This window comes from Rhinopithecus roxellana, chromosome 16 (assembly GCF_007565055.1).
Source record: "Rhinopithecus roxellana isolate Shanxi Qingling chromosome 16, ASM756505v1, whole genome shotgun sequence".
In the NCBI taxonomy this organism is placed as follows: domain Eukaryota; kingdom Metazoa; phylum Chordata; class Mammalia; order Primates; family Cercopithecidae; genus Rhinopithecus; species Rhinopithecus roxellana.
The window spans coordinates 84,621,229-84,649,009 of NC_044564.1; the positions used below are offsets into that span (position 1 = coordinate 84,621,229).

The 27,781-nt window shown below is 50.5% G+C and overlaps 1 protein-coding gene across 1 annotated transcript; it reads left to right on the forward strand.

Moving 5' to 3' along the window:
• Positions 1-4,588: 4,588 nt before the first annotated feature.
• On the forward strand, positions 4,589-9,199 carry LOC115893889 (basic proline-rich protein-like). The gene is given in 6 exon segments (XM_030919183.1): positions 4,589-4,711; positions 6,982-7,134; positions 7,137-7,736; positions 7,739-8,023; positions 8,026-8,156; positions 8,299-9,199. Coding segments are annotated over 6 exon segments (2,193 nt in total).
• Positions 9,200-27,781: the final 18,582 nt, after the last annotated feature.

The window sequence follows — 27,781 nt, forward strand, 5'->3', positions numbered from 1 at the left end:
ATTTCCTTGAATAGGTTTCGGTGGTGACGCATCTTCACTTCTCGGGGGTGGGTGCAAAAGTCATTCAGAGCTGAGTCTGATGGAGAGGATGGGTGATATGCTGGAGAATACTTTTTGCTTTAAAAAACATTTAAAGTACTTACATACTTTTTTTTTTTTTTGACACGGAGTCTTGCTCTGTCGCCAGGCTGGGGTGCAGTGGCACAATCTCGGCTCACTGCAACCTCCGCCTCCCGGGTTCACACCATTCTCCTGCCTCAGCCTCCCGAGTAGCTGGGACTACTACTAGTCCCGCCACCACACCCGGCTAATTTTTTGTATTTTTAGTAGAGACGGGGTTTCTCCACGTTAGCCAGGATGGTCTCGATCTCCTGACCTCGTGATCTGCCTGCCTCGGCCTCCCAAAGTGCTGGGATTACAGGTTTGAGCCACCACGCCCGGGCTTAAATACTTTTAAAGTACCCTTAAAATTAGTACTTTGGGTCTGGGTGTGGTGGCTCATGCCTGTAACTCCAGCACTTTGGGAGGCTAAGGTGAGAGGATCACTTGAGCCCTGGAGATCGAGACCAGCCTGGGCAACATAGGGAGGCCCCATCTCTACAAAGGATAAAAGATTAGCTGAGTGTGGTGTCAAGTGCCTGTAGCCCCAGCTACTTGGGAGGCTGAGGCAGGAGGATTGCATGAGCCCAGGAGGTTGAAGCTGCAGTGACCTGTGATTGTGCCACTGCACTCCAGCCAGGGCGACAGAGGAAGATCCTGTCTCAAAAAAATAAAATAAAATAAAATAAATAAATAAAGGAAAAGAAAAAAAGAAAACAGTACTTTTGTTAATAAGAATAGGTAAGATTAATAAAATAATTCAAATTAAATTTGAGATTTTTTTGAAAAACCCTGCATCATCATACTTTTCTAGAGAAAAAAAATAGCTAAACATCTGTCATGATTTAATCATCACACAGCAAATTATATTCTATAAAAACAGTAGCCTGGGCTGGGCGTGGTGGCTCATGCCTGTAATCCCAGCACTTTAGGAGGATGAGGGGGGCAGATCACGAGGTCAGGAGACTGAGACCATCCTGGCTAACACGGTGAAACCTCGTCTCTACTAAAAATACAAAAAATTAACCAGGCGTGGTGGCGAGTGCCTGTACTCCCAGCTATTCAGGAGGCTGAGGGAGGAGAATTGCTTGAACCCCGGAGGCAGAGGTTGCAGTGAGCTGAGATCGCGCCACTGCACTCCAGCCTGGGTGACGTAGCGAGACTGTCTCAAAAACAAAAACAAAAACAAAAATCACAGTAGCCTGGGCAACACAGTGGGACTGCATCTCTACAAAAAATTTAAAAATTAGCCTGGCATGGTGGCGTTCACCTGTGGTCCCACCTACTGGGGAGGCTGAGGCGGGAGGATTGCTTGAGCCCGGGAGGTCGACTGGATGACAGAGTGAGACTCTGCCTCTAATAAACAAAAAAATTAAAGATCCGCTAAGGTTCATGGTCGGCTCATGGGTGGGGGCTGTTGTTACAGTGAATTCTAGAGCAGGAAAGAACCTTAAAATTTATGTACCAAACCCTCCATTTTATGGATGAAGAAATACAGATCCAGAAAAATGGAGTGACCTGGCCAAGTTCTTGTAGCCAGCTTGTGCCAGCGCTGGAGCTAGAGCTCAGGCCTGGCCTGGTTGGTTAAGAGAGAAGCCAAGTGCTAAGGTCTCATCACCCATTACCATACGGACGCACGCCTGAGCTAGAAATCAACGTGAAGAGAGGGTCAGACATTTCCCTTATGCAAAACTGCCAATTCAGGGACGACAGGCATGTGCCACTGCACCCGGCTCTGTCTCTCCATTTCCTTACAGCTTAACTTAATTTGTTTCAGACATCTGTGTACATACTGACCTCTATGATTGGGCTCCTGGGAGACACAGGTCTTTCCTACAGAGGCGGCGGTTTCATCAAGCCAACTATTGACCCCTTGTCTAGGGTTTTTCTCTGGTGAACAGAAATTCCTTGGGTAAAAGAGCAAGGTGCATTGACAGAAAGTGCTAATTCTCCAGTACGTGAATAGAGATACTCCCTTTCTCTCCCGTCAATTGGCTGTGGAGGAAGGAACACGTAGTCAAAGGAGAGACACATCGTAACATCCTCTCAGAGCTGCTTTCCCCTCCAACACTACGTCATGTGCCTGTGATTCAGAGTAAAGAGGAGAGCAGGAATGGTTGAAGCAAACAGATTATACAATAGAGGATCCCAGCTAAGGGCTCCAGGGGAAAGCTGAAAAAAATGCAAGGTCTCTGCCAAAAGGCCCTGGAGGGAAATTCCTTTCAGAACCCAAATTTGGCAAAAACTTCAACGCTGTAAAAATCACCATAGCTAGGTTTCTGATTTCATTTTCCCCTGAAACTCTATGGGATGTAGCTTGGCCCTGGCATGAGTTTAAGAAGAGAAGTGGTAAACACTGACTTTAAATTCTGACTTTTAGCTATTTTGAGCCCTTGCATAATCTGTGTGTTTTCCTTCCTCAATATGTAAATAATGTTTTTACATGTATAGGGATTAATTTGGCCTGCCACATGGAAGAGAGACCCATAAGTTTTACTTTCGGAAAATGTGTAAAGTTTTTCCAAAGGGTTCTGTTAACAAAAACTTCTAGATAAATACTTCCTAATAAAGACAAGGAGTAAATTTATATTGTCTCTTGTCTTTCAGAAATTCCCTTTGCTTTGCCAAATAAAACACAGTGTAATTTTTTAACTTGATAAAGAATGATGAATTTGATGTCTTGAATTTGTATACTTTTAAGAAAAAGAGGCAAGATTTCTGTTGTTGTTTTTGTTTTACTTTTTAAAGTAGTTGGCTAATAAACTCTGGATATTTGTTTGTAAGAAATCTGGTAGCAGAAAAAAGGATTAATAAAACACACATATCGAAAACCTGACCCAAGGCATTGTGTACGCTACAGAGAAGTAAAAGCTCAGTATGAAAGAGTTCCTGCAGTAAAAGGGCCAAGAGAGGATGTGAGGGAGAAAGGGAAAGCCATGGCCTTCAGCAACAGCTAGCCCTGAATTCACATCCCAATTCAACCACTTACAAGCTGTGTGATCTTGGATAAATGTCCTAACTTCTCTGAACCTCAGTTTCTGGACCTGAAATTACGACTATCATAATCCTGCTGTTGCAGGTCTGTGGCCTAACAAGAGCATGCCTTCGGAAAGTGATAGCTAATGATGCATTTCATGGTTGGTGCCCGCCCTAATGCTCATTCTGTCCTGGGATATTCCTGGTGCCTTTGAAGTGCTAGCAATCTAGTAGGGGCATAGAGAAGCAGAAACACTTTTCAACGCCAGTTCTGCCTTTCCAACTTGTAACTGGGCATTTCTATTTGAATGTTTTGCCCCAAATTCAAGGTATATGAAACGATGCCTTCCTTTCATTCTTCAGGCCTTGCTAGCTTCTGCGGAAGGTGCTGCGCCTTCAGGGTTGGGCCTGGTCTTGCCTCCTCATGGAGTCCCTTGGCTCTTTCTCTAGGATCTCTGCAGTCCCCCAAGACTCCCCTCTCCACTCCAGCTGCCTCTGAGCTGCTCACCCTTATGCCTGGATCAGCAGCCATCTCTATCTTGAGTGTCTCACCTTTCCACCAGACCCACCTGCCTGGAATCACTGCTTTCCAGTACTTCCTCGTAAGATATGACAAGGAAGAGACTGAGCTCCTCACCGAGGACTCAAGCCCCTCACAATCTGATCACAGTCCGCCTCCCCAAGGTTAACGTGCACAACTCCTTCCTGTTCCTTTAGGACAGATAAATGGATTGTCCCTTGGAAAGTCACTGTGAACACCTGTTGCTGAGCATCCGCCCAGCAGGTTACCATTCAAGGTGGCCTCTCTCAAGTCAAGTCTCCTCCCTGAAGTCTTCACTCTCTCTCCAGACCCCCGTCCCTCCCTTGACTAAACCCTGGCACCGTTTATTCCCTGTAGCACTGCTGGCTTTTCCTGTGTGGCCTTGACTAGTTGATCATCTTGTCAGAGATAAGGTTTATCTCCAGGGCAAGCATTTATCCCCTGAGGGTGGTTTGCATGCCAAACTTCTGCAGCTTCCAGCAGTGTCTTCAGCCATAAGCATCCCTGGTGTCAAATAAGGGCGGGGGCAACAGAGAAATTCAGATTCTCGGCGAAGGTCACATCAGCTAGCAGAAGCGCAGTGGATCTGGAACCGGACTCCTGCAGGGCCTGCCTGGCGCCACTCCCACACCCAGACACTGCCTGAAATTAGTGATCCCCGGAGCCAGCACTCGTCACTCAGAGGCACTAGAAACCGGTAGTACCCAGTTCCAAGCTTTGGCTTCCCTGGGGAGACAGAGGCAGAAATCCCTTCCACTGGGACGCAGGGCTGGACCAGCTGCCCCTGCCCACTCCCCACTGCCCACTCCCCACTAAGCAGGTGAGAGAACCAGTGTGCTGTCACTTTTGCTATTTAAATGTCAAGGCCCTTCTTCCCTGTTCCTCACACCATTTTCATTTCCAAGTTTCTCCTTTGAGACTTTTAATCCAATAGCTGCCAACCCAAGGTCATAAGGCGGTTCAATCGCCACCATGTTGAGTTCCCGACATGCTGTTTCTGCCAGCCCCAGCAGCCACAATTCTGAATCTGTTCCCGACATGCTGCTCCTGCCAGCCTCAGCAGCCACAATTCTGAATCTGCAGGAGCCTCAGGCTGTCAGCTGAAGGTTTAAATGTAGCATCCCTATGCTCACCTTCTTTTTACGCTGGAAAAACACCCCACATTATAAAGTAACAAGGGCAGCACATAAAAGCTCACTGTAAACAACTTAGATCTGAACACTCTGTCCATGCATTTCCATCAAAACGGAGATTTGAGATTCCAAAGTGCATGAAGTACTTTAGGGTCTCCTAGCTTTGGAATTTTCTTTTGACCCCTAAGCAGAGTTAAGGAGAAAGATCTGATGCCTAGGAAGGCTGAAAATGTCAAAGGCAGCTCTCATTATCTGTGGTCTGGATCAAGACCACAGACACGGCCCTTCAGTAGACACCCCTCCCCGCAAACAGCCATTTGGACATCCTGTAACCTGAAACACATACTTGCAAGCAGTTGAGAGCGGGTGCAAATGACAGTCAGCTACACAAATAATTGGCCCCCAAATGTTTATCAGCTCCCTGCCATGGCCACTTCCATTTATAGCTTATAAACGGTTATTAACTGGCTCCTTCCCATCTGATAGCCAGGCCCCAGAACAGGTGGTGAGAGCGGTGGGTGATTCGAGGCCTCCCTGGGAGGTGCTGTGTGTTTGCCTGTGGGTGGTCTTCCTGCCTGAGCCTAGTGCCCACATGAGAAGACATTGCAGAAAGCCTCCAATTTAGGAGATAACAGTCTGTGTTGTCTGTTTGTGTAAAGCACCGTCCAAGTTCCAGCTGGCTTTGCTTTCTGGCCAGCAAACATTGCCAAGAAGGGTTGAAAGGTCAGCGTAATCAGCCCCCCAAACACAATCCCTTCCCCCCTCTGGCCTTTACAGACGGGCCGCAGTGTTCCATGGATTCTTTTGGAGGTTTGATTATAACAAAATGTTGCTCTAGCTGTGGCTTTGCACAAACCCTGTCAGGAGACGGAAGCCAGAGGGGTACGCCCAGTGGGAAGGAGGGAGGGTTTCTAGGGCTTCGGTCCTCTGTGATTTTGTTCTGTGCTAAAAACAGCGTTGCAGGTCCCCACAACTTGCTTTTCTCAGAAACAGTTCCCGATGCAATGGACCACAGAGACATCAAACGTTGGTTCCCTTGGCATTTCTTTAGGAGAGACCGCAGGAGAAAGAGCTGTCAGGGCAGAGTTTCTCCATCTCGCCACTATTGACATTTTGGGCTTGCCTTTCTTTGGTGGGTTGTTCTGCGCATTTGAGATTTAACATCATCCCTGGCCATCACCCACCAGATGCCATTAGCAACCCCCTCTCCAGTTGTGACAAAATCGTCTCCAGATATTGCCTGGGGAGCAAAATCAACCCATTAAGAGCCACTGTGTTGAGAGTCTATATATACACTAACTAAAACACAACGTCCTCAAGTATTCTAACGGGACAGTAGAGGTTTGACAACACTAGAACAGTCTAGTAAAGCTACACAGAACAGACCAGCGGTAAATATTTTTCATCAGCCAATACAATCCCGATTAATTTGGCTCATTGGGGTGGAAATGGTAACCAATGATCATAAAATTTGGAAAAGATTTTTAAAAAATAACTTCATGATGAAATGTTTAAACAAGACTCTGGTGATGATACTGTGATTAGCTAAAATGCAGTCAACATTTTTGAGCACTTTCTATGTGAAAGGCACTGTGCTAAAAATCTGCATTGTTTTCCTTAGTCCCAGCAAATATACGGGAAGTAGGTCCTGATAGTATCCGCATTTTACAAAAGCAGGGCCTGGGCCTGGCCCAAGACTCTTTCTGAAGTACTCTCCGGAAGGTTCTCTGACTACAAAATTATTCCCCACTCCCTGAATCCAAAACTGAGTTGAAGAGGTGGCATGTACTTGGGTAATTATGGAATGGGTTTTTAAAATCCCAAACTCAAAATGATAATAACGGCTACTATGTAGCCATTGCCTGGGGGTGGCGGATGCATCCTCCCTTTCAACGCTTGCAGTTGTCCTGGGTGAGAGACTTGCTGGCGGTGGCCCAGCGGCCGGAGCAAGATTTCAGGGCAGGAGCCGCTGCCCCGGCCTCCTCCTGAGCCCAACTTAGCGCAGAGGGTCTCCAGGCGGGGCCCAGTCCCGCTCTGCGTGGTTCCTGGCTGCCTCGCTCCCTCTCTCTTCTCCGCCACACTCCACAGAGAGGGGCACGAAGGAGTCGCTAGCCTTGGCCTGAGCCCCTGGCAGTCCCTGCCCCGGGTGCCTGCTCGAAGGTCGGGAAGACAGTCCTCGGCAGGGCCTGACCCTGCCCGCTGAGGTCCCTCCCTTTGCGGCCTCCACGGCAGCCCCCGCTGAGCTCCCCGGGTCGGTCCGCTGGTCTGCGCCTCGCTGGGCTCCTCCGGGCAGACCACTTCCCCCCCCCACCCCCTCCACCTCCCCCACCTCGCCGCCGCCCCCCCACCTCGCCGCCGCGCCCCCCCACCCCGCCGCCGCCCGCCCACCCCGCCGCCCCCCTCGCCCGCCCACCCCGCCGCCCCCCTCGCCCCCCCGCCCCCCCACCCCGCCGCCCCCCTCGCCCGCCCACCGCGCCCCCCTCGCCCCCACGCCCCCCCCGCGCGCCCCGCCCACCCCGCCGCCCCCCCGCCGCGCCCGCCCACCCCGCCGCCCCCCCGCCGCCCTCGCCCCCCCGCCCCCCCGCCGCCCTCGCCCCCCCGCCCCGCCGCCGCCCTCGCCCCCCCCCGCCCCGCCGCCGCCCTCGCCCCCCCGCCCCCATGCCGCCGCCCTCGCCCCCCCGCCCCCCCGCCCCGCCGCCCCCCTCGCCCCCCCGCCCCGCCGCCCCCTCGCCCCCCCGCCCCGCCGCCCCCCTCGCCCCCCGCCCGCCGCCCCCCTCGCCCCCCCGCCCCCCTCGCCCCCCGCCCCGCCGCCCCCTCGCCCCCCCGCCCCGCAGCCCCCTCGCCCCCCCCCGCCCCGCCGCCCCCCTCGCCCGCCCACCGCGCCCCCCTCGCCCCCCACCCCGCCGCCCCCCTCGCCCCCCCCGCCCGCCGCCCCCCTCGCCCCCCCTCGCCCCCCCACCCCGCCGCCCCCTCGCCCGCCCAACCCCGCAGCCCCCCTCGCCCGCCCACCCCGCCGCCCCCCCTCGCCCCCCCCCGCCGCCCCCCACGCCCCCCCCCCGCCGCCCCCCCGCCGCGCCCCCCCACCGCGCCCCCCTCGCCCCCCCCACCGCGCCCCCCTCGCCCCCCACCCCGCCGCCCCCCCGCCCCGCCGACCCCCCCGCCCCGCCGCCCCCTCGCCCCCCCACCCCGCCGCCCCCCTCGCCCCCCCGCCCCGCCGCCCCCCTCGCCCCCCCGCCCCGCCGCCCCCTCGCCCCCCCCCGCCCCGCCGCCCCCCCTCGCCCGCCCACCGCGCCCCCCTCGCCCCCCACCCCGCCGCCCCCCTCGCCCCCCCCGCCCCGCCGCCCCCCTCGCCCCCTCGCCCCCCCACCCCGCCGCCCCCCTCGCCCGCCCACCCCGCCGCCCCCCTCGCCCGCCCACCCCGCCGCCCCCCTCGCCCGCCCACCCCGCCGCCCCCTCGCCCCCCCCCCGCCGCCCCCCCGCCCCCCCCCCGCGCCCCCCCGCCGCGCCCCCCCCACCGCGCCCCCTCGCCCCCCCACCGCGCTCCCCTAGCCCCCCACCCCGCCGCCCCCCCCTCGCCCCCCACCCCGCCGCCCCCTCGCCCCCCACCCGCCGCCCCCCACGCCCCCCACCCCGCCGCGCCCCCCCACCCCGCCGCGCCCCCCCACCCCGCCGCCCCCCTCGCCCGCCCCACCCCGCCGCGCCCTCGCCCCCCGCCCCGCCGCCGCCCTCGCCCCCCGCCCGCCGCCGCCCTCGCCCCCCCGCCCCGCCGCCGCCCTCGCCCCCCCGCCCCGCCGCAGCCCTCGCCCCCCCCCGCCCCGCCGCCGCCCTCGCCCCCCCCGCCCCGCCGCCGCCCTCGCCCCCCCGCCCCGCCGCCCCCCTCGCACCCCCCGCCCGCCGCCCCCCTCGCCCCCCCGCCCCGCCGCCCCCCTCGCCCCCCCGCCCCCGCCGCCCCCCTCGCGCCCCCCGCCCCGCGCCCCCCTCGCCCCCCACCCCGCCGCCCCCCTCGCGCCCCCCCACCCCGCCGCCCCCCTCGCGCCCCCCCCACCGCGCCCCCCACCCCCGCCGCCCCCCCACGCCCACCACCCCGCCGCCCCTCGCATCCCCCCACCGCGCCCCCCTCGCACCCCCCCCACCGCGCCCCCCCACCCCGCCGCCCCCCCACATCCCCCCCACCCCACCCGCCCCTCCACAGCTCTGCGGGACGTTCTCCCCGGAGGCGCCGCTCTGCCTCCCGGGTGCCCCGCAGGTCTCTCCTGCGCTCCCCTTGCCCGGGTGTGAGGAGGATCCGGCCTGGGGACCTCCCGCGCTGGCGCCACTCTCCCTGCTGGCTCCCAACCCGCACAGGAGGCTCCGGTCTGTAGGAGGGTGGCGGGAGGGGGAACAGATCATGTGTGATGCGCCCCACTCTCCTGAGACAGGGGTGATGTCCTTGGCACACTGGAGAGGATGAACGGGTTAGCCACATTTTTCAGTGTTTAATGAGGCCCCTTCCCTGCTGACTGGCATTGCGCAGGCGCGTAGGCAGCACCTCTCGGTGTGGGTTCTCCGCATGGTGCCCTCCCTCCCTCCCCCAGCTCAGCCTCCATCCCTCCCTCCCTCCTACAGCTCAGGCTCCATCCCTCCCTCCCTCCCTCCCTTCCTCCCTTCCTCCCTTCCTCCCTCCTGCAGTTCAGGCCCCATCCATCCCCTCCCTCCCTCCTACAACTCAGCCTCCATCCCTCCCCTCTCTCCCTCCCTCCGGCAGCTCAGGCTCCTTCCCTCCTCCCCTCCCTCCCTCCTGAAGCTCAGGCTCCATCCCTCCTCTCCCTCCCTCCCTCCTGCAACTCAGGCCCCATCCCTCCCCTCCCTCCCTCCTGCAGCTCAGGCTCCATCCCTCCTCCCCTCCCTCCCTCCTGAAGCTCAGGCTCCATCCCTCCTCTCCCTCCCTCCCTCCCACAGCTGAGGCTCCTTCCCTCCCCTCCCTCCCTCAGCCCCTCAGCTCAGGCTCCGTCCCTCCCTCCCTCCCGCAGCTCAGGCTCCCTCTCTTCCCTCCCCACTCCCCACCCCCGCCCCCTCCCCCTTGGCTGCCGGCTGAGCATGGGGACTCACAGACACCACCGCAGAGCTGCACATACCTTGGTTGTGGACAGAGCACATTTGTACACATTGGTTAGAACTGGGCAGGCTTTTCCACAGCCTGAGGCGGAGAAAGTGCCCCTCTGAGTGAGGTACTCATTCGTGACCATAGTTACCACCATGAACAACTTTAAAGTCTGTGTTTTCTTCCTTGGACTAAAGACATACAGGTCTTTGAACTACTCTTGGTTGACATGGTCTTAGAGTCTGTCACATGTTGGCCAACAAGCCCATGGCACTAGACTCCAGGGTTTCAGGACTGGTCAGGCCTGGATACTGAGGCCCTCCCAAGATTTCCTTCAGGTAGGAAACTTATGGAGGCCTCTGTGGGCCCCTGCACACACAGGTGAGCAAATTCAGCCTCTTTCCTCAGGAAACTGCAGTTTCCTCTGCTCCTCTGTGGGTTTCGAAGCCTCACTTCAGAGTTCCAGTAAGAGCAATGGTTTCCAAACCTGGATGTGTAAACAAAGGGCCTTGAATTCAACATAATTTTAAAATGCAAATATAGGCCTTACACGTCCTTGAGGGTTTAAGGCTAGACTTGGGTTGCAAGGCCTTGGGCATGTCACTTAACTTCTGGAATCTCTCATATCCATCTTCCAAATGGACCCTAATGCCAGCCCACTCACTCAAAAGACTTTATCGAGAACCAAATAAATAATGTCAGCAAAAGAATTTATAATTTTTGTAATCACATAAATAAAATTTTCTTTTCTGGTAAAAGGTTCTAAATAGACCTCTCTTTGGTCCTTTCCATCTCTAACTTGCCGTAATTGCAGGATGGAGGGGCTGCGCCACTGCAACTGAGGCTCGTGGAAACTCACTATGTTATGTGCATTAGACAGCTGCCTGTGACTACCAAGGAGGAGCTGTTCTCCCAAACAGGGAGAAATGGTCAGCCCTAGCAGACTGAGGGTGACGCTTGGGAGTAGTCCCACCCAGGGCACAAAAGGTTGTATTGTTTGAGAGACATTAAAAGCAACCATGAGGCCAAGCACAGCGGCTCTCACACTTATAATCCCAGCACTTTGGGAGGCCAAGGCAGGAGGATCACTTGATGCCAGGAGTTTGAGACCAGCCTGGGCAACATAGGGAGACCCCATCTCTGCTAAAAATACAAAAATTAGCCAGGTGTGGTGATACACGCCTGCAGTCCCAGCTACTCGGGAGGCTGAGGTGGGAGAATCACTTGAGCCCAGGAGTTTGAGGATGCAGTGAGCCATCATCTTACCACTGCACTCCAGCCCGGGTAATAGAACAAAACCCTACTTCAAAAAATAATAATAATTAATTAATGTTTTTAAAAAAGCAGCCGTAAAACCCACTAAAGGGTATGCTTCTTACTTTCACCTAAACACCACCAGTGATGAACTCTTCCTTCTTGGCCAAAAAACCTTTCATTGGTCTCGATTTTAATGAATTGCTGTGATTTTGGCTGAGCTTTAATAATATAGCTGTAGATTTCAAATCAGCACATTTTCATGCTTACCCTTCAATAACATTCTATTCTCCACGAGGTTAATCTGGAGCACTCCCGCCTCTAACACATGTGGACTCAGCCAGCAGCATCCCTTTCAAGCTGCATTCAGGAGGGCCCAGAACCGAGCTGGCTTCAGAGCAGGTCATTCCACCAGGCCTGCAGGGCTGCACCCGCCTGCGTGTAAGCAGCAGGTTTGAAAGAAAGAGTGACAGCACAGGGATCATAGAGAGGAAAAACTAGAACTGCAGGGACTTGAATTCTGTCACTGCAGGTGACCACTTTCAGTTTTCATTTGTGTTTAAAATTTAAAACAGTGAGACAGTGTACAAACGGCGGGGAGTAGTATCTTTTTATTAAGTGTAGATTTTACTTCATTCATGAAATATTTTACTGAATGGGAATCATATCTTTCTGTTGAAATGTATTTTCCTTTTAAAATTTTTGTTTTAGATCTAAAGACTAAGGAAATAATGACTACTAATGATTATTACTTGAAAATAGTATTATTGTACAGAGGAGAATATTTAAGAAATGATCCAGGCTAGGTGCAGTAGCTCACACCTGTAATCCCAGCATTTTAGCAGCCAAGGCAGGCAGATTGCTTGAGCTCAGGAGTTCGAGACCAGCCTGGGCAACACAGGGAGACTCTATATCTACCAAAAAAAAAAAAAAAAAAAAGATTAGCCAGGAGTGGTGGTGCAAACCTGTAGTCCCAGCTACCTGGGAGAATGTGGGGGGAGGACGGCTTGAGTCCGGGAGGCAGGAGTTGCAGTGAGCCAAGATTGTGCCACTGCTTCCAGCCTGGATAACAGAGTGAAACTTCATTTCAGAGAAAAAAAAATAAAATAAAATAAAACATTGATTCTGCTCTGAAAGTCAAGTATACCACCAATGATGAGATGTTCATTTATCTCTGTCGTTGTGACTAGCCAAAATTGGAAGAACAGGTAATAGGAAATGGCCGGTCTTCAGGTTTCTAATAGGTTGAGACCACAATGGAAAGCTAGTTAGCTCGATGGAACACTGACGGGGTGTTTCTACTGAGACATGCTGCAGTTCGTGCTCAACTGTCGCAGAAGAATGGGAAGGACTCACTCATCCATCCACTCATTCATTCATTTGACAGTTCTTCAGGGGGTGCTTAAAGACACTGTTCTGGGAGTTGGGGGCATAAAATATCTTGTCTCATGGAACTTCCATTCTAATTTGGGGTGTGAGGACTCTGGCAATAAATAGGTAAAATAGACAGCAGGGTCAGACGTGTTAAGTGCTGTGGAGACCAGCAGAGCAGGGAAGTGGCAAACGGGAGTCCTGGAGGACTCTTCCTGCTAAGCCGAGGGAGGTGAGCAGCGATGGGAAGGTTGGCTATGGAGGAATGCCATTGTCCTGCAGGTGTTAGGAGGACTGGACTGTCGCCAGGTTTCAGACCAGGGGGAGGCAGGCAACATACAGTCCGTGGGCCAAGCCTGGCCCTCAGCCTGATTTTGTGCAGCCTGAACAAAAGAGTGGGTTTTGGAGTTTGTGTTTTTGAGACAGGGTCTCACTCTGTCGCCCAGGCTGGAGTGCTGTAGCACAATCTCCTCCCCGGGTTTAGGTGATCCTCCCACCTTAGCGTCCCCCGAGTAACTGGGACTACAGGTGTGCATCACCACACTTGGCTAGTTTTTTTTGTATTTTTTGTGGAGACGGGTCTCCCTATGTTGCCCAGGCTGTTCCCGAACTCCTAGATTCAAGCAATCCACCTGCCTTAGCCTCCCAAAGTGCTGGGATTACAGGAGTGAGCCACTGCACCCAGCTGAAAGTGTTTCTTACATTTTTAAACAGTTGATAAGAAGTCAAAACAGAGTCACATTTTGTGGTACATGAAAACTATGTGCAATTCAAACTTCAATGTCCATTTTGCTTATTTATTTTCTGTGGCTGTCTATGTGCTGCGAGGGCAAAGCTGGGTAACTGCAACAGAAACCATAAAGCCTGAAATATATACTGTTATGTTGTCGTGAAAATAATTGCACCAACCTAAAATATCTGGCTCTTTACAGAGGAAGTTCACCAATCCCTGATTAGACCATAGAGGCATAAGGGTGGGAGTAGGGAGACCAACAGGGGGCTCTTGCAATAATCCAGGTAAGAGGATGCTGGCTTGGGCCGGAGAACAGAAGAGGAGACCATGAAAAGCGGTTGTATTTTGGACATACAGATGGTTCCTGACTAACGATGACTTGATCTATGATTTTTTTTAACTTTACGATGGTGCAAAACAGATATACATTCAGTTGAAATCACAGTACACATTGAATTCTGCTCTTTTCCTGGACTAGCGATGTGCAGTCTGACACTCTCAACACTGGGTGCGGCAGTGAGCCATGGCTCCCCGTCAGCCACACAACCATGACCACCGTCACTTTATGACCAAGTGTTGAATAGCTCATGTAATTTCCGAAAGCACAAAAATACATTTCAACGGAAAGATATGATTCCCGTTCAGTAAAATATTTCATGAATGAAGTAAAGTGTACGCTTAACAAACAGATATTACCCTTCACAGTTTGTACTCTGTCTCGCTATCTTACATTTTAAACCCAAGACCGGAGATCTTCTTGAAGAAGTCCATGCCGGCTAAGCCATGGACAAGTGTGGATGCCCCAGGACCTGCTACCAGCTACTCTTGAGGTTCATCAGAAGACAGACATGGATGACCCTGTCACGGTAGCATCTCCATCATCCAATTAACTGTAGTTCAATGCGTCCCATATCCTTCAGGCCCTGTGTGATTTCAGGCCCCATGCAGCCCTTCCGTTTTCGACTTCCAGGACAGTACTTAATAAATTGCATGAGATAGTCAACACTTTATTGCAAAAAAAAAAAAAAACAATAAACAATAAAGGCTCTGTGTTAGATGACTCTGCCCAACTGCAGGCTAACCTATGTGTTCTGAGAGTGGTTAAGGCAGGCCAGGCTAAGCTCTGATGTTTGCTAGGTTGGGTATAATACATACATTTTTGACTTAATGATGTTTTCAATTTACGATGGGTTTGTTGGGACATAATCCCGTCATAAATTGGGGAGCATCTGTGTTTTGATGGCAGAGACATCAGGATTCACTGATAAATCCAGTAAAATATGTGAGAGCCAGAAAAAGGTCACACAGAAGGCCAAGGGTGTAGCTTGTACAGTTGGATGCTGGGGGCTGCTGTTTACTCAGATGGGGAAGTTCCAGGAGGAGCAGGACTTTTTTCAGAGGGGGTTGGGGCAGAGGATCAAGAGTTCAGTGAGATCATATCATAAACCTATTGCAGTAGTGAGGGTTGGGCATTCTTTTTCCTATTCACCTAATTCAGCTCTGGTAGCTGCCTGGACCTGTAATAAATGGCTAGGTATAATTATGAGGTCCTCGTATTTTCTGACGTGGAACCTAATGTCAGTGGTGTGTTAGACCAAGAGACTCGGGCTAACCTAAGGGACATCACGTGGGTTGCAATGGGCAATGGTGTCAATAAAATTAAAAACAACTATTAAGCAACATTGAGGTAGGTTGGGTTCACCCGGAAGCTGATTTTGAGACACAGATTCACGTACAAGAAGCTCATTTGGGAGCTCATCTCAGGAACCACTGACAAGAGAGGGGGTAAGTGAGACTGAGGGGAGAGGGCCGCCTGCAGTCAACAGGTCGCGGTTCTGGATATGGGGTTCAATCCCACTGGGGACCTCTAGGAGACAGTACCAAACACACCTCTGAGTTGTCCTATCCAAGGTGAGGCTGCTGGGGTATTTATCCTCCAACCTCTCTCTATTATTGGCCGAGGGGATGATAAATGCCTGGCACTCCCACTTCCCAAGTGTGACCTCAGCATGTTTTTGTAGCTAGAGAAAGCTCTCCAGTAAAGTTGCAGGTGACACTGGCGTCATTGAGAAGGGCAAGTGCCAGGGAGGTCATGTTCCCAGTGAGACAGCAAAAGCATCCGGTGGAACATGATAATCACGGAAGTGCAGATGCTGGTGCACTCGCCTGTGATGCCCCAAGCCCTAGGGAAAGCTCAACTAATCCCCAGGCCTGTTTCAAACTACAGCCAAGGAGCTTTCTCAAGACCAGAGAAAGTTTTTGAAGACCCAAGGCATGGTTGCCATGTTTGGCCTCATTAAGTCAATTCAAGACCTTTTTATAACCAGAGCAAAAATGTCTTTGTGTGATGTATTTCCTAAATTGCTATAAACATTTTCACATATGTAGCTTCAATATTGATTTTATTAGAAACAACATGGACTATCTTTTCATTGCTAATGAAAAGAGAAAACATCACTTCATTTACTGAGAACAGTGGCAAAATCTTCTTCTAAGATATTGATCAAAAGTTGGGCTGAATACCCCTTGTGTTAGCCAGTAATAGAAGCTTCAAAAGGCAGCCCAGGGATAGGCTGAGTTCCGTGAAATGAGAAGAGGATTTAGTAGGCAAAAAGTACCTGGAAATGTAGATGCAGGTTCCGTGGATAGCAAGGCTGACTTTCAGCTTCAGCTTACAGGTATCTGAAAGACTGAGCAGATCCCATTCGCTGATACTTCCAGATCTCCTTAGAAACTGTTCCAGTCCACCTACAGTGAGATATAAGGGAAATAACAGTCAGGCTGTCCACCTAGAGGGGTGAACAAATACATGCAAACCTCAGAATAACGTTAGTTGTTAAGAAACACTCACACTCACACACCAGATGCTCTGAAGGCCAAATAAGTTGCTGAGTGTCTACCAACTTCATGCGCTTAGTGCTAACTACAAGTTGCTTAGGTATTCTCTATTAAATCACCTGAATCGTTTAAGGATTTTTATATTTTCGTACCCATTAAGAGTGTATACAATGTACAGTGATTTAAAGAAAACAGAATTGGCCAGGCATGGTGGCTCATGCCTGTAATCCCAGCACTTTGAGAGACTGAGGCGGAAGGATCACCTGAGGTCAGGAGCTCAAAACCAGCCTAGCCAACACGGCGAAACCCCGTCTCTACTAAAAAATACAAAAATTAGCCAGACGTGGTGGCATGTGCCTGTAATCCCAGCTACTTAGGAGGCCGAGGCACTTGAATCGCTTGAACCCGGGAGGCGGAGGTTACACTAAGCCAAGATCACGCCATTGCACTCCAGCTTGGGCAACAGAGAGAGGCTCTGCCTCAAAAAAATCAAAAACAACAACAACAACAAAAACAACAACAACAGAAAAGAAAATAGAACTCCCAGGTCCATGAAATTATGACGGTCGTCACTAAAAAGATATCCGATGTATGCAGGCAGGAAGATTTGGTCATCACACATCACAGAGGCCATAAACCACTGACCTCATTGCCTCCCTCTTCTGGCAGAGTATGCCTGGCCTTCAAAAGCTGAACACTTATTTTTCAACATTTATTAACTTTTTAAATATGTCTTTGAATAGCCTGTTTACGATCTTGCCCGTTTTCCTGTTAAAGCATTTGTCTTTTTCACATTGATTTGTAAGAGCTGTTTAAATAATTGAGAATGAGCATTTAGTTGTTGCAATTATTGCAAATATTCCTTTAGTTTTTCATTTCTAAAACTTTCTGTGGCATTTTATGACATGTAGAATTGTATACTTTTATGAAGTGATAGCCAAGCTCTTTAGCTTTATGATTTTTTTTCTTGACTTTTATGTGACTAGATGAATATCCACCTATATTTTTCTAACTCATTTAGTTTTTTATTTTACATAAAACTCTTCAAACCATCTGGGATGTATTTAGACAGGGGGAAGGAAATGTAATATTTTTTCCCAAATTGTTAACCAGTAGTGTCAGCCATCAATTACTGAATAATCCTTCCTTACTGATTTGTTAACAAGGTGGATAATTTTTTTTTTTTTTTTTTGAGATGGAGTCTCACTAGTCGCCCAGGCTGGAGTGCAGTGGCACCATCTCAGCTCACTGCAAGCTCCGCCTCCCGGGTTCACACCATTCTCCTGCCTCAGCCTCCAGAGTAACTGGGACTACAGGCGCTGCCACCACGCCCGGCTAATTTTTTGTATTTTCAGTAGAGATGAGGTTTCACCGTGTTAGCCAGGATGGTCTCGATCTCCTGACCTCATGATTCGCCCGCCTCGGCCTCCCAAAGTGCTGGGATTACAGGCATGAGCCACGGCGCCTGGCCAGGGTGGAGAATTTTATTCCCCAAAATGTTCCATGAGTTTTCTGTTGAAGTGAGAAACAACCTTGCTCCCTGGTGGCTCTGATGTGCTTTCGCCCACAGGGCGCCAGGGATGCTTGGGAGGTGAGGTGGTTCTAGATGCTGTGGCCATCCTAGAGAGGTCTGGCATGGGGGCAAGTGGAAACAGAAGTCCTAGAGGCCAATTCTGCAGTTCCCTGTGGCACAGAGGAGAAGAAAGCAGAGCATATGAAGGAGAAAGTCAGTGGGGAAGCCACGAGAAAGCTGTGTGGGCAAGAAAAAGGAAAGGTAGCTGGTAGCTACTGTGAATACTGAAGTTTGGGGAACAGAAATATTTCTAAAGAAGATCTTTGGGAAGTTTTCTAAAGATGAATTTCTTTCAGAAAATCTGTAGCAAAATTTCTATCATTCTTGAAAGGGTCTTAAATTGAATGTGTTTTCTTGGAATGAGACTGCAAAAACTGGACCACATGTGACATATATCTGGGTTACATTTGGAATGCTACCTCATTTGTAAAGAAACTTTATCTATTCTTTACTTAGGATGTATTGCTAAATTCTTAAATATCATAGCCTCTTTCTGAGACTCAGATTATAGTATGTTCTTGTACTAGGTCCTATTTACTTAAATGCTCATCCTTTTAACTTTCTCTGTTACCGCCCATAAGGGATCTTCATCCATCACAAATGATACGTCTAGATTATAGTAGAATCTAACCCCAGCCGGTGAAAAACACAGCTGGAAATGCATACCTGATTTGCCAGGTAGGAGCTGAGGAGAACTCTTTCCTTGATCTGAGTAGAACACAATCAATGCTGCTGGTCCTGGGAAACTCCTGGCTGCCAGAACCAGTGGGCTGTACAGGCAGCATGTCCGGCTGGGGCAGGATGAAGGGCGACGTGAGCAGGGGCAGAATATGTGGAGCAAACACTGTGACCACGGGATGGCTGAGGCAATGCAGATAGGTCTCAGGGATAGTGTCCCGGGACTGAAACTTGGGAAGGAAGAGGAAGAAGTTGTATGTTTCTATTACTATCACTACAGAACTTAAGGACTGGCCCTAAGAATGTGATGAACTTAGAAGAAATTCTGATCCTTCCTATGGTCTGGAGTTACTCCTTTTATTTTTATGTTATTCTTTTATTTGCGGCTCTTTTCATTTGCACAGGACTTTTATTATGCAATTTTTAAACACATTGAGACTCAAAGTCAGAATTTTAAATCTGAGTTTAAAAGAAACTATGACAGTAGTAAATGTGGGGAAAAGCATTTCAATAAAATTCCAACAAGGATTCTTTTGTGCTGATGAATATCAAATGCGCTGTCATTTTTATTGCCCATGTGCTATTTTACTGCATAGATATTCAGTGAATGACCGAATCTGTCCTCTGACTAAGGACAGTTTTTCTTCCCCCCTTATTGGTTGCTATTGCAAACAAAGCTGGATTGAACACCTTTGTTTATAAGTTGAATCATATCAATCAACTGCTTTAAAATCCTTACTGGCTCCCTGTTCCCTCAGGATAATCCATCCTTTTATATCTGGCACACAAAGCTCATTAGAACCCAGCCAGAGTTTGCTTTAGAGGCTCCTCTCCAGCCAGCTCCATTTCCCAGCCCCTCAAGACCCAGCTCTCGTCCCCTTCTTTGTAAAACCTGTCCCATGGTTCCCAGGCCTGGTGACATGTCCTTGCTCTGAGAAATCACAGCACTGCGTTCCCACATCGATGAAAACCAGTATCACATCACAGCACAATTATCTGGGGGATTGCTGTCTCTTGACCTGAACTTAGCATTCTCTGTTTTGCTTTTGCTATTGAATACCTAGCCCGGTACTTGGCACCTAGCATAATGCCTCACACAGAAAAATAGTTGCTCAATAAATGCTTGCTGAGAGACATATGATTAAATAACAGAATGGAATTACACAATGGGTAAAATGTTGAATCACTGCTTTTTTTTTTAACTGAAGTTTAAATTCTCTCTTGGCCTTGAAATGATAGGATTCCATGCATCCCTTTAAAAAGTTAGTAGACTATGACCCAGGAATGAACAGAAAAGACTAGGTTTTGCCATCCTCTGGGGAGATCTCTGGCTGGGAGGTGGAGCCGCAGTGAGAGACCTGTTACAGCTGCTGCTAGAGCTTCAGGAGGCCATTTCAAAGGCCTCCCAGCAGTGATGTTGTTGGTCTGGGGCTGGAGGATGAGAGAACGTGTGGGAAGGAAGAGGAAACGACAAAAGTCTTTCTGTGAGACCATCCCAGGTCCACCTTGTCAAGAGTTTTCTAGCCAGCAGAATTGGCTGCCCACCTTATAGTCACTCACTGCTGGACGGGCCAGCGGGTGGTCCAAGCACTCCCCTTTCTGAGGCCTGGAATCTCAGTGGAAGTGGAGATCTGAGGACGAGTGGTTGTGAACGGCCCTTTGGGGGATAGAATTAGAACTGGAAGCGATTTTGAGAAATTGGAAACCTGGAGATAGACAAGGAACTGAAGGCCAGCAGGGCCCCTGGGCACCACCCCATTGAGGCCGAGCCTTCACGGTAAAAACTTAGCTGTGAATCAAGGAGTTTGTCCTTCAATAACCTGTGTTTCAGTGGCTTCGCGTTTTTTCAGTGATCCACAATAAGAAATACAGTTTACACCACAAGCCAACACACCACAATCAATACATAGGCGCAGAATGAAAACAAAGGTCTCAGATTCGTCTGAGTCTATGCAGCATAGCCTGATATTTTCAACTCTATTCGAGTTCATTGTTTTAAAAATTCTGGTCATGACCTTGCATTGATTTCAGTTTTCACCCTGCTGTGTGAAAACCACTGCCCAAGGATAACTGCAGAAAGAACGGTCTCCCAATTTCATGAGACCTGGGAGAGAAGTGCTTAGCTGTCAAGTGTGAGGTTAGCAGCCAAGGGCACTGCCCTGGGTCTCAGCCACCATCAATCTTAAGTAGGTGAGGAAGGCTTGGAGTTCTTGGTTGTTAGGAAAACAGCAACCATAACCTGTTAAGTATGAGTTATGTTTGTGGAGCGGGGAGAGAGAGAGGAGAGAGAGAGGGAGAAAGTGAGGCAGAGAGAGCAAGAGAGGCCACGACTGGGAACAGGAAAGGCCTTCCAAAACGTCTGCACCTTTGCCCTGGTGCTGTCGTGAGTGGATTGGTGGATGCCTCAGCAGAAAGGCATAAAATACACAGGAGAATGCCAAAAGAGTCATTCTGAACGAGAAATCACTCGCACGCAGCTTTTTGCTAACCACACAAAATCGGAATTTGTTAGCCTAATTGAGTTAATCTGGACATCAAAACTCATTCTTGGTCCAGAGAACTGATGGGATTATAGGTAAGAGCTAAGCGGACAGACTGAACTTTTTAATAACACAAAGTTCACAAATATTTGTTCTCCCACTCTTGGGAAAGGAGAAGGGAATAAATTAGAGGCACATGCCAGGACCTTCAACCTCCTTGCCTCCCATCAACTTCTAGAACAACTAAACATCAGGCATCCTTAGTGACTTCCTCTTTGTGTGAACATGCATGAGCGATGGGAAAGAGATATACTTGGGGCCAGTGTATTTTTAACTCCCTGGGAGGTATTTTTTTTTATCTAAACATGCCTTCATTTGGGCCTTCAAAGATGAAATAATGAAGAAACTTTCCCAAGTGCCATATCTTATTCTATCATCAACTTTTTATAGACTTGAATACCACATCAATTAACACCTTTTAACTCAGGACAAACTCCTCCTTCGGGAATAGACCTATGGTAAACGCAAGGCAGATAAAGGAGGGGCTGAAGTTGCACGGTAGTTGCGGATTTCGGCACTGTCCTTTACCCAACACACAGCGTAAATGTTTTTTGGAGCGGGGAGACAGGGTGTCACTCTGTCACCAAGACTGAAGTGCAGTGGTGCAATCATGGCTCAATGTAACCTCCACCTCCTGGGCTGAAGCCATCTCCCCATGTCAGCCTTCTGAGTAGCTGGGACCATAGGTGCACACCACCACACCTGGCTAGTTTTTTTTTTTTTTTTTTGTAGAGACAGAGTCTCCCTGTGTTTCCCAGGTTGGTCTCAAGCTCCTGGGCTCAAGTGATCCTCCTGCCTTAGCCTCCCAAAGTGCTGGGATTGCAGGTGTGAGCCCACCAGGCCAGGTCAACAGCAATAGAATTTTCTGTGCCTATGGAATATGCCACTCCCAAAGGCAGGTGTGCAAAATTTTAAAATAACCTTTTTTAATTAAATAAAATGTCATTTCTATGTGAAGACCCCATTCTGGCACATGTCAGAAGCTTAACCTTAGTCAATTCAGGATAAATTCAATGTAGCATTTTCCCACTTCCCATTTCTCTCCAGGATTGCATCTTATGCTTGACTTCTGTCTGTCAATGACCATCTCCCACACTCCTCTGAGATGTGGACATCCCCCCGAACCCCCCACCTCTGCCTGGGCCATGCACACTTCATCCCTGCTGCACACCACCCTCAGCTGAACAGTGAGTTCTGGGCAGGTCTGTCATCCAGTGTCTATGCCTTTTTTGGTATTATGGGAGTATTCCACCACTCTGCATGGAAGTGGAAATCCTCATGAGATCCCAGGAAAACATGGCAGAAGCTCCAGGAAGCTGTATTCCAGCAGCCTAATTTCCCTTTTTTTTTTTTTTTTTTTTTTTTTGAGATGGAGTTTTGCTCTTGTAGCCCAGACTGGAGTGCAATGGTGCGATCTCGGCCCACTGCAACCTCCACCTCCCGGGTTCAAGCGATTCTCCTGCCTCAGCCTCCGGAGTAGCTGGGATTACAGGTGTGCACCCCCATGCCCGGCTAATTTTTTTGTATTTTTAGTAGAGATGGGGTTTCACCGTGTTGGTCAGGATGATCTCAATCTCTTGACCTTATGATCTGCCTGTCTCGGCCTCACAAAGTGCTGGGATTACAGGCGTGAGCCATCGCACCTGGCCATTTCTTTTCACTTTTAACATATTTTTAAGTAGCTTAAATGTGATCAGTAGGGAAGATGCCACTTCTTGAGCCTGAGTCAGCGCCATCACCCTGGGGCAGCCAGTGGCTCCCAGCCGAGGTGTGTGCGTGTGCTGCTCCTCCTGGCTCACCCTCCCTCCCTTCCTGCCATGGTCTGGGCCCCCGACTCGCCTCTACACAGGCCTCGCTGGGCTTCCTGGCCCTCTGGCTGCAGTTTGGGTTAGCCAGAGAGCGGCGCTGGCAGTAGATCAAAGCGCAGGAGGAAGGGCGGTGGAGATGTTGATCCTGCCGGCTCCCATCCTTCTGAGTCACAGGTGGGCAGAGGCTGCTTTCCTCCCCTGAAAGCCCTATGCAGACAGGGGCAAGGGGGCCATCTCCTGCAGACCCAGCTGCAGCGAGGGCTCCGGCTCTCTCTGGCCTTGAGTGTCCTCTCCCCGCCCTGCCCTTTCAGCCTGGAAATGGTGACAGTTCTCCAAAGCGTGGCCCCAAGATGTATCGCCATCCCTTTTTGGCTTCCCTTCATCTTGCCCATGGCTGTGTGAATAGCTCCTCCATTCAGCTTGCTCCAGTCACCCCGCTGGCAAGTGCCATCTGCTTTCTGCTAGGGCCTGAAGGAAACGCTCGATGATCACGGGGAGGAGGCTCCTGCCTCTGGCCATGGAGTAATACTCCTTGGATGTGGAGTGGGTCAGGCTTGGAGGGAATGAGGAGACCGTCCACACCCCGGGGTGTTGCATCAGACACGTGCAGCTCCTTCAAGGAGACCGCCTGTCCCCATCCCTGGATGAAGAGGCAGCCCCGGGGGGTCTGCTTCTTTCCCCACCTGTCTCTGCTCTGCCACCTATCCTTGGTATCCATGCGCCTTCCCAGGGCTGGCTCAGCCACTCACACCTGAGCTGGGGAGAGTACGTTCACAGCTTGGCCCGCAACTTACATCACGCTCAGCTTAAAAAACTGAACTAGGCCGGGCGCGGTGGCTCATGCCTGTAATCCCAGCACTTTGGGAGGCTGAGGTGGGTGGATCACCTGAGGTCAGGAGTTCGAGACCAGCCTGACCAACGTGGAGAAACCCCGTCTCTACTAAAAATACAAAATTAGCCAGATGTGGTGGCAGGTGCCTGTAATCCCAGCTATTCGGGAGGCTGAGGCAGGAGAATCACTGGAACCCAGAAGGCGAAGGTTGCGGTGAGCTGAGATTGCACCACTGCACTCCAGTCTGGGCAACAAGGGTGAAACTCTGTTTTAAAAAAGAAAAAAAAAAAAAAAAAAAGAAGAAGAACTAGGCCTATCAGCATCTTCCTTCCAAAGCCAGAATCAGGAAAAGTAAAAAGAATAAAATGATTTGTGGCTGAGACAAGTGCGCAGGAGGAACAGAGATTGAGCAGCAGGCAGAATCCAGTCCACAGTGAGGGGGCCACAGGGGCCCTGGCCATCGAGGCCATGAGGAAAGTGGGAGCCCAGGGAAGCAGAAGCCATGAGGCAGAGGATGAGAACAGTGTGGGCAGCTGGAGGCGGCAGCCCCGCTGGGGAGAGCAGCTGAGCAGAGGAATGGCAGAACCCCTAAGGACAGAGCCATCTGAGGGTCCCAGTGTCCGCCCAGAGGAGGCTGGGGCTGCCCTCTGGACTGCCTGCCAGGAACATCGTGTTTCCAGGGCAAGAACATTGCAAACTTAGAGGTGATGTCTATGCAGAGTGACTTGGGCTAGGCCGAGGGTCATTATTGTGGTCCCTGGCTGAGGTCCCTGAGAACCCCAAATTCCTCATGCCCTTGAGGCCCTGGATCCTGCCTGAACAGCCTCCTGGCTTCCTGGGAGGTTGCCGAGCAGGTCGTTAAGAGCAGGTCTCTGGAGCCAGTCTGTCTGGGTTTCTATCCCAGATTTGCCACTTCTTAGCTCTGTGGCCTCTGGGCAAACTTCTAACCTTGCTGTCTGTTTTCTCATCTGTAAAATGAGGATAATAATTGTAGCCCTCTCACAGGGTCATTGTGAGGATTAAATGAGTTAATACATAGAGCCATGATTGACACACAGTAAGCGCTGCCTAAAATTATTACTATTGCCACTTTAATAACCCACCCTACCCCCTTGCTCATTAAAAGGCAGGCGGGGGCGGTGAAACAAGAGGCGCCAGCGTCAGACCTCCTGGCTTCACATCCTGCTTAGCTTTTTACTGGCTACAGGACTTTGTAACTTACCTCATTGTCAGTTTTCCTACCTGCACAATGGGAATAATAATAATGCTCCCTTTGGGAATGTGTTGGCAGGGCCCTGTGGCAGTGCAAAGGGAGGGCTGAGCAGGGTCTGGCCACAACGAGCTGTCAGTAGAGCTCAAGTGTGATCACTCCTGGAGCTTTCAGCCTCGAGCCTCTCCAAGAGGGGAGCCTGTCCAAAACAGGAGTTTTTCATTTACACGGAGCTCTTCACTCTAAGGTGTTATCTCCATCTTTGCAATAGTTCTAAAGGTGAATTTAGTTTAATACCTACCCAGGAAATAAAGAAAGTGTATAGGGCCGGGCGCGGTGGCTCACGCCTGTAATCCCAGCACTTTGGGAGGCCAACGCGGGTGGATCACAAGGTCAGGAGATCGAGACCATCCTGGCTAACATGGTGAAACCCCATCTCCACTAAAAATACAAAAAAAAATTAGCTTGGCGTGGTGGTGGGCGCCTGTAGTCCCAGCTACTCGGAAGGCTGAGGCAGGAGAATGGCATGAATCCAGGAGGCGGAGCTTGCAGTGAACCAAGATTGCACCACTGCACTCCAGCCTGGGCAACAGAGCGAGACTCCATCTAAAAAACAAAATAAAATAAAATTTATATCAATTGTTGGTGGTTTCAATTACTGGATGTCTCCTAAATTTAAAACAAAGGATTGTATTCATCAGCCCCTGGAGTTGGATATGTGGATTCCTGCCCTGTTCATTGAGCACCTGTGGGCCTTGATCTAGGAACTAGTTTCACAGAGATGAGTAAGACCTTATTCCTGCCCACAAGGAGTTTATAGTTTACTGAGCAGGATGGGCACAGGAGCAGGTAATTCCCCTACAATATGATGCTTCCTCTGAAAGAGGAACTCACAAAGGGGCAGTGATAGCTCAGATAAAAGGGGTGAGTGACTCTGCCTCCAGATAGAGGTAGACGCAGCCTCTAGAGAAGCCCTGAGATATCACATGTGAATTGGATCTTGAAGGATGCATGGGAGTTCACCAGGAAGAAAAGAGGGGAGATGGAAAGGAAAGAAATGCATTCCAGAAGCAGCCATGGGTCCACAGACCTGGAGCTGTGTGGAAAGAGGTAGGGGTAGAAAGGGACATGTGATCAGAGCCAGATCAAGAAGGGCCTCCTAGGCAGTGCAAAGAAATTTGGACCTCATCTGCATGCAGTCGAGTTTTTAAAGAGAAGGTGGCCAATTTTTTGTTTCACACGGGCAGTACAGTGGAGGAGTGACTGGAGTAGGAGAAGAAGATAAGAAGACAGGACATACAAAGTGGACCCGTTCCCAGCACTCCTGAAACGCATAATATGTGGAGAAGTCAAAATGCACATCGCTTTCAAAAGGATGTTTGGGAGCCTATCACATGTGAAATTTTTAGAATCTCTCGTGAATAAGAATGCTGTTTGGAAAGATAGAAGGAAGTGAAGTGTTTGCAGGAGAGGCAGGGAGAAGGATGGCCTGAGGCCCCATTCCATGGCCTTTCTTTGGTCAGAACCTCTGTTTTTATGCATGAGGTTCAAGCACCTTGCAACCAGGCGGTGATTAACCCAATCCAGGTTCAAAGACACTCACCGTTAATAAGATCAACTGTTGGGCCTCCTTTCTTAGGCTTAGACTTTGGGCTATGGTGTACAAATCTCCACTATTCACACAAGTCATTTTGTAAGAGTTTCCAGGTCGGTGGAGCTCTGGGCAGCTGCAGAGAACAGGGAGGAAATGCTTTGGGGCAGCAGGGAAAGCCATTGGAAAGGCAGAAATGCAAGTCCACTGGGACTCTGCAGAGCATTCAGAAGAAGCAAGGGCAGCACACTTGTTTGCGGGAAGGTGGTTCCGTTCTGCTTACATTGTCTCTGATGCCCAGCACAGCAGGACACCAGTTCAGAGTGACTTTGACTGGTGAATGTAATAAAGTCCAAAAGGAAAGGGCAAATTCCCAGAGTCCTCTTCCTTGCAGATGCAGTGTTCGACCAGATCTCCACCATGAGAGGGGTCCTCAGAGGCTGCCCAGTGGAGCCAAGGCATGCTCCTTCTTTTTCGTCTTCATTCTTAAAATACGCCACAGAAACATATGACTATCGTAGAGGGAAATTCCGCACCACAGCTTACTGGTAAGAAATGCCTGATACTGGGATGAGCTCTTTGGTAGCTGTGGTTGCCATGGCAATCGAGTTCCCAGCCATCAGGGACATACCCCCCACCCCTGGACATTGTTTTTTTCAGTGCATCTATTTACTGGTCATTGATCCAAGACCTACCAGGTCACCTCCCAATTCCTGCACTGCAGACGGCAATTTCACAGAGAAACAGCCCACGATTAGCTGAATGGATCCCACATTTGGCTTTGGACCCCTCACCGAAGGCTGCGCATGGGCGCCACACACACACATCTGTGTCCCCATATCACAGCTGCATCAACAGAGGCGCAGGGCGGTTAAGGGACAGCCCCGGATCACCCAGCGAGCCCCTGTCTGCGCCAAGAATAAGATCTGGGCCTCATGACTCTTGCTCCATTCCCTTATTGCTCTCTGCCCTTATAAGGTGATTAAATGGTTCTTTTTCTCCTTAGAAAAGGCGAGGAGGGAGTGGTGGGAAGTGGGGAGGGGGAGGGTAGAAGGGGGCAAAATTAATTTGAATGCAACTATTTTGCCCAAGTCTCAGAACACTGTAGTTCTTTTATTCGTTTGGAATGAGTGGGTATACAGAACAGCTTTGTTTTTCAATTCATTAACTTCCACAGAAAAAGACCATCCTTTCTGTTTATACTAAAGGAACTGGATGTCGGAGCCATCGCCATGTGTGTGGTGTAAATAAGAAAGGCCACCAATGGAGATCCACCCCTTTCATGATGAGAAAATAAAAGTTAGTTACTTGGGTTCCAGGGGAAGTTTCTTACTTACCAGATGTCAGCTTTTATTTTTTTGTTTTGTTTTCAAGAAGTAGGTAAAATAGCTGTGTTTTTAAATTCATTCCCTTTAATTTTTAGAACCCCAGTGACTTCTAAAGCACTTCTCTGGACATAAATACTTTCTTTAATGGAAAAAGAAGGCATCCAGAAAATGCAACAGAGATGAGACATTCAGAGAA